Consider the following 6,726-nt stretch of genomic DNA (forward strand, 5'->3'; position numbering starts at 1 on the left):
ATGATAAGAAACGCCTGGAGTAATCTGTCACCATCACCAAAACTGAGGTGGTTAAGTCTGAGCGAACACTTTCAAAAGAGCCACGTCTTCCCCTACGCCTCGCTCAAAAACCCTTGGAAAGGTGAACCTGAAGACACTTTGTCCCCTTTCAAAGGTGAAATGTATCATGAACATCTAGGTATATGCTACAAGGTAGCCTACAACAGCACCCTTGGTTGCAAGGCAAGGGCTTGGGGCACACACTGAGTAGTGGTCCCCCAAAGTATACAGTGTATCCATTCATCCATCCAGTCTGTTCATCCTAGTATGGAGAAGATGGGTGTTTGTTGTTGTTCAAACACATGCAGCCGGGTGTTTGTTGTTGTTCAAACACATGCAGCCGAGTGACTATGAGGTCAATATCGGCACTCTTACCCCGGTAAACAAACAAACAAACAAACAAACACACTTCAGCACACTGGTGAGTCTCTGAACTATTTCCCAACCCCAGTAAAATAAGGAGAACACTGCAAAAGACTGTCACCACCTCCTCTAAGGTTTTGTGTTTTTTCAATCAAATACAGGTAACATAAAACACACAGAAGGAACCTATAAATGTGAAGAACTTTAACTGCATAAGAAACATAAGAATAGCCTCTTCAGGAAGACTGAACTTGTGTACAATTAGACCTAACAGTGAGGTCACACTTTTCTCAGTTATGTCTAAAGTTGAATGCTTCCACAGAATAAGATTTCTTTTAAAAACAAAGACACACACTATATACCTCTTTACAAGGGCAATGTTGATCTGACAACTTCAGCGTCTGCCAAAATGAAGTCTTAAAAATAGAAAATAGTGTATTGGGCTTCCAGACTAAATAATCCAAAATCCACAACGTTAACTGTATGGTAGCTTTTATTGGTTACTGAAACCATTACACTGTTGATGTTTAAGGTTTTCATGATTAGCCGAGTTTTCTAATCATGGCATCCCAACATGTTTTTCCACTGTCATTTCCAAATGCCTTTGTATGTCTGTATCTCCCTAAACTTCTATAATAAAGGGCAAATTTTACATTTAGAAAGATACTTAAATACAAGTGATTTATCATAGGCCTGTATTTTCAAACCAAATACATGCTGAAGGTCTGAACCGGTCTCACAAAGGCACACACCACGCCAGGTGTGAGCCCTTGCTTACATTCAGAGAATACCAGCAACCATTACAGAACTTTGAAGCCATCCAATGACTGCCCACATCTGCACTTCCTCACCTTCTCAGAGACCACCACTCCTGGATACCTCTCACCAGGCTGAATCAGATAGCGCCCAGTTACATTTTCACCAGGAGTACAAGCCAGACAGATCTAATCTAACATCTGCAAGCTACTCAACAGGATACCTGAGCATTTCTTTTTGGTTTATTTTTCTCCACTCCAAAGAAGGAAATTATGATCTATAATCAGCAGCTTGGTTCCACTGCAGATTTACTGGGAGAAATTGAAGAACCACTCAAACACATTCCATCCCACCTCTAATTCCCAAACAAAGCACCAGAGGCCAGCTCCAAATCCCAGATGCACCAGGCATTTGTACACATGGATGAAGGGCCTCCCATTGCCGATTCTTCCCCACAGATGATGTTTACCTCTAAACGCTGAGGACACAGACCCAACAGGCCTTTGTTAAATGAGTAACTTGATCAGAATAAGCACGTATGTACCCAAAGAGACAGACATGACCACTGCTTAAGAACTTCTATTGGCCTTTGGACTTGCCTTAAAAAAAAAAAAAAAAAGTGTAAAAAAAAGAGGACACAATAATGAGATACTACTACACACCCATTAGAAAGGCCAAAACCCCAAAACACTGACAATATCAAATGCTGGCAAAAATGTGGAACAAAAAGAACTCTTTCGTTGCAGGTGAAAATTCAAAATAGTACAGCCACTTTGGAAAGATAGTCTGGTAGTTTCTTAACAAAAAGGACTCTTACCATCTGATATAGCTCCTTGCTATTTACCTAAATGAGCTGAAATCTTCTGTCCAAAAACCTGCACACAGATGTTTGTTGCAGTTTTAGTCATAATTGCCAAAATGTAGAAGCAGCCAAGTCCTTCAGTAGGTAAACGGATAAACAAACTGTGGTACATCTAGACAACAGAATATTAATCCTTGCTAAAAAGAAATGAGCTATCAAGCCATGAAAAGACATGGAGGAAACTTAAATGCACATTACTAAGTGACAGAACCCAATCTGAAAAGCCTCCAATATTGCATGGTTCCAACTATATGATATTCTGGAAAAGGCAAAACTATGGAGACAGTAAAGAGTAGTTGCCAGGGGAGGGAAGGATGGATAGACAGAGCACAGAGGATTTTTAGGGCACTGGATCTGCTCTGTGTGATGCTATATTGGTGGATACATGTCATTAGACATTTGTCCAAACACATAGACTGTCCAACACCAAGAGTGAACCCTAACATAAACTACGGACTTTGGTGATTTTGATGTGTCAGTGTTGGTTCGTTGGCTGTAACAAATCTACCAGTCCCGTGGTGGGGGAGGGGGAGGGTGCTAACAACAAGGGAGGGCAGAAAGGGCAGGGATTATATGCGAAATCTCTGTACCAATCAATTTTGCTGGGAAACTAAAACGCCTCTGAAAAATAAAGTCTGTTTAAAAAAAGAGGGGGTTGGGGGAGCCGCCTCTCTCTTCTCCAGGGTGTGGCTGATTAGCAATGTACCTTATACCTTTAGTTCTCAAAACCATGACAATCAATATTAAAATTAGAGGAACTAATAAGAGCCAGGAAGGCAAGTAATAGGATAATGATACCATCTTTACTTCAAATTAACTAAAGTAGTGAAAACTCAAGCAAGGCTTTCACTTAACTGATAACCTAGGCCTTGTCACAAACTTCCTAGGCAGCTACTGTAGCAAGGACTATGTTTAAGGTGTCAGGGGTCGTGCACTTATAAATGACTGACATCATGTTGCTCAAGGGACGCCTTATATCCACAGATCCAGTTGATGTCACACATTTCTTCTCCCAAATTACACACCGAGAGGTCAAATCCACCCCAACAATCTGGCTCCTAGGTCAGTAAACAAAACTCTCAAAAGTGTAAAGGAATCTCTTCTCCACATCTCTTCCATGCCTTAGTAATCACTTACCAAGTACTAGGGAACCAGGTAAACCACCAGCCTTTTATTTGTCTCCCTGAATAGATATATGGATCAGAGGTTAAAGAAGGACAGACAGGCTTTGGTACTTGTTAGCTGTCATCTAAAACAATCTGAAACTTTACTCAGGAAGGCCACAGAACATTTCACAAAGTGTACATACGTGGTGGGATGTCAGTTTTAGTTGAGGGTACATGCTAAGAAATAAAGCCACCACCTTACACACTCTTCAAGCTAACTGTTTCGAAGGCCTCTGATCTTATAGACCAGGAATGAACATGTTTGTCTGTGCAAAACCAATGTGTTTGTGTACAATTTTGAGACCTACTTATAATATGGTCAAGTGGCAAACAGGTAACCCTTTCATAGTATCTCCTCCCCACACTCTCCCTCCCAAACAAACAAAAACAGCCTGAATTGCTCACTGTGTGCAAGAAGCTAGAAATTCTGTTTCATATAAGTTTTACTACTTTCCGTGGTTTACATTCTCCAAGAGACTAACCCTCTTATTTACTAACTAAAACCTTAAATAAAACTGCTCCCATCAACTTTCCCGTCTTCTCAAATCCTCACTCAGCAGAGACCTATCTCTTGGCCAGACACTGTAGAGGAGGCTTGGAACTGGCTGCCTCTGCAAATTCCCCCATCCCCCTTCCTTACCAAAAGGGCACTTCAAGAACTTTACAGTTCCAATTCCATTCACTAGGACTGGATTTGAGCATGCAGTGTCTCTGTACAATCAATTTCTATTTAGGCTGCCCATCACTCTGAAACTTTGGTGGAAACCTGCTTTCTAAGCAAATTCAGAATGCCACCCAGTTCCCATGCATGAGCTAAATTGGGGGAGCATACACACCCACTCCTCCACTGAAGAACTTCCTGGCATAGAGACATCCTAAACTTGCCCCACTTCGTTTCCGGAGCGTGATCTTTGATCCATGCCCAAATTCATGCCTTTTTCTCCATCTGAAGGTTCAGTCTAATCAGCTATTGTGCAGCAGCTATGGCAGTTTCGCCTTGATTTCTTAACATTTTCTTCTGTGCCCCTGGCTGGGAAACTGTTTTGATACGAACAGAGTTGTCTGTGTGGGGATTCTGCATGTTAATGTGGCTAGCTGGCAGGGATGTTAGGTGAGAGCACACAGTGTACTTTTTGCAGTTATGTTTCGCCTCATCACAGCTATAATGGCCTTTCTAAAGGCCTGTTACACTAGAAGGAAGACCTACACACCTAATCCTACCCTCTTCCGGGGAAGATCCGGTGGCCAGGTGGAATCAGAACAGACAGCCTGTTCTCCCGTCAAGCATCTGGACTCCAAGGCAAAATACCCCCTGACACTTCGCCACCAATGAAACAAACACCCGTACGTCTTGCTCGGCAAGGAAGTCTCGACTCTTCACCCTGGTTTCTGCCTGCCCAGGCTTCACATCCTCCCCTCAGTCCAGGCCAGTGTAAGATGCTGCATTCTCCCGGCTGCAGACCGCCCCCGCCACTCCCCACCTCCACCCTCCCCACCAAGGAAAAGGCTACCAATGGAGGTGGGAGCAACAGCTCCGGTACCCGCCCTTCCCTCTCGATCCTGGCCAGAAAACTCCACTTCCCGGATTCCTGGCCACTCTCTCCCGCCCCCTCCCCGGTCGATCCAGCTAGCGCCGTCTCTGTGCCAGCCAAGTGCCCAGCCCCGCTTCGCACCCCGGGCACCTCGAGCCAGGCCCCCGGAACAGGCCCCACCTTGCTCCCCGACCCCAGTGTAGGGCTCCCCAGATTCTGGGCGCACCCCTCAGGCATGTTAGGACTGAGAAAGTCCCACCCCGCCCCCCAGCCACGCCGCCAGCCTCAAGCTCTGCCCAGGAGGGGCCTCCTCCCCAGAGGCGAAAAGGGAACGTGGGTGGTCGTCCCATCAGCCTTCTCCCGCACCCCGCGAGGGCCCGGGACCCTCAGAAAGGAAAGACCCGCGTGGCCCCGAAGGGACACCTCCCTCTCCCCCACCCTCCGGGGCCCGGCAGGTCTCGGCAGGGAGTGTGCTCGCGGCGGGTCCCCGAGAGCCTCAGGGAGTCCGGGGTCCGCCCGGGTCTGGGCGCAGCCTCCCCGCCGAGCGGGCGGAGGTCGGCGCTGCGGCGCGCCCCCGGGGGGTCACTCACGATGGTCACGCTGGCTTTGCGCAGGTCGCGGTTCTCCTCCTGCAGCGCCTTGCACTTGAGTTTGTAGGTCTCCAGCTCGATCTTCAGCACCTTGTTCTCCTGCTGCAGCGAGGCCAGGCGGTTGGTGAGCTCCTCCAGGCGGAACGGCGAGATGACAATGCCCCCCGACTTCCCACCGCCGCCGCCTCCCCCGCCGCCGCCGCCGCCGCCGCCGCCCGAGGTCGACGAGCAGGATGACTGCATGGCGGCCGAGCTGCTGGTGTTGCCCCCCGCCCCGTCCGTGTCGCTCTCGCTGGCGCTGTCCGCCATGGCCGCGGCAGGCTGGGGAAAGTAGGAGGAGCAGGGAGGCGGCGGCCGCGAAGGCTGAGCTGCGAAGGAGTGGGCGCCGGGCGAGCACAGGGGAGCGCCGAGCTGAGCGCCGGGCACCAGGGCGCAGACTCGGAGCGGCGGCGAGAGAAAGAGAGGGAGCTTCCCGCTGCCAAGGGACCTCCTCCGCCGGAGAACAGAGACCCCGCCCGGGCTCGGGCAGTATTGCACTGAGGCTCGCTCCAGCCGGGCCTGGCGCGCTCGCTAGGCCGCCCTGCAAAGCCGGCCGCAAGCCCCGGGACCCGCCCGCCGCCGCCGCCGCCGCCGCCGCGGCCCGCCTTCGGGCGTCTGCCGACTGGCTAGGGACGCGCGGGCACGGACGCTGAGCGAAAGGCAGGCCACCCTCTGCACCAGCCGCTCGCGGGCCGTGCACGTGTTCCGAGGGAGGGCCTCCGAGCGCCCTGATTTAAGCCCACGGCCGCCCAGCCTCTTCCGGGCTCGCGCCCGCTCCTGGGAAAAAGAAACCCAATGCTTGCAGGTGCTGGGGACACGTGGAAAGGTCAGCCGGGTTCCTGCATCCAGCCCGGCCGCAGCGTGGCCCCCATCTTCCGCCGGCTCTGTGTGCTGGTGTCTCCCTCTGTCTGTTTCAAACATACACGCAGCCCTTTCAGTTTTGTCTTCTCAGTGAGCCTGGTTGGGAGGCTTCGAAGAGCGCTACAAGCACAGAAAGTTCCTCTGCAAGGGTATGATAGAGCAACAACAGCCACAGGCTAATCTGGTTAAATAATTTGCAGAAGAGAAACACCACCCTCTTAACGCCTAATAATCTCACAAACCACACTGCATTCAATTGTTTTAAACAAGGTGCAACTTTTTTATAGCTTTTTCTGTTTGCATCTTGCAAGCAGTGCCAGGACGTGTCATGCAATAGGATGAAGACACTAACATCTAATCCAAAAAGAAAAAAAAAGAAACACTTTTTGTGGATTGAAAAACATCTCTTTAAGTGCCAATTTTCCAAAGTAATTGCAGACATACCATTATGCTATATAAATAATGAGATTAAGTAGGAATACAACATAACCACTTTTCCTTACTATAGTCCTGCCCAC

At 49.1% G+C, this 6,726-nt stretch overlaps 1 protein-coding gene across 3 annotated transcripts in view; it reads right to left on the reverse strand.

Moving 5' to 3' along the window:
• The window catches only part of CCDC6 (coiled-coil domain containing 6), a 107,435-nt gene extending 101,607 nt beyond the window's left edge, over positions 1–5,828 (reverse strand). For 2 of the 3 annotated variants that reach the window (XM_081075140.1, XM_081075139.1), the window contains exon 1: positions 5,309–5,754. In XM_081075140.1, coding sequence (XP_080931266.1) covers positions 5,309–5,617 — 309 coding nt within the window. In that variant the 5' untranslated portion in view covers positions 5,618–5,754. Of the gene's footprint in view, positions 1–5,308 lie in introns of all 3 variants that reach the window. The other variant, XM_081075141.1, reaches the window with a different exon arrangement.
• Positions 5,829–6,726: the final 898 nt, after the last annotated feature.

The sequence above is a fragment of the Rhinolophus hipposideros genome (assembly GCF_964194185.1).
Source record: "Rhinolophus hipposideros genome assembly, chromosome: 15".
Classification (NCBI taxonomy): Eukaryota; Metazoa; Chordata; class Mammalia; order Chiroptera; family Rhinolophidae; genus Rhinolophus; species Rhinolophus hipposideros.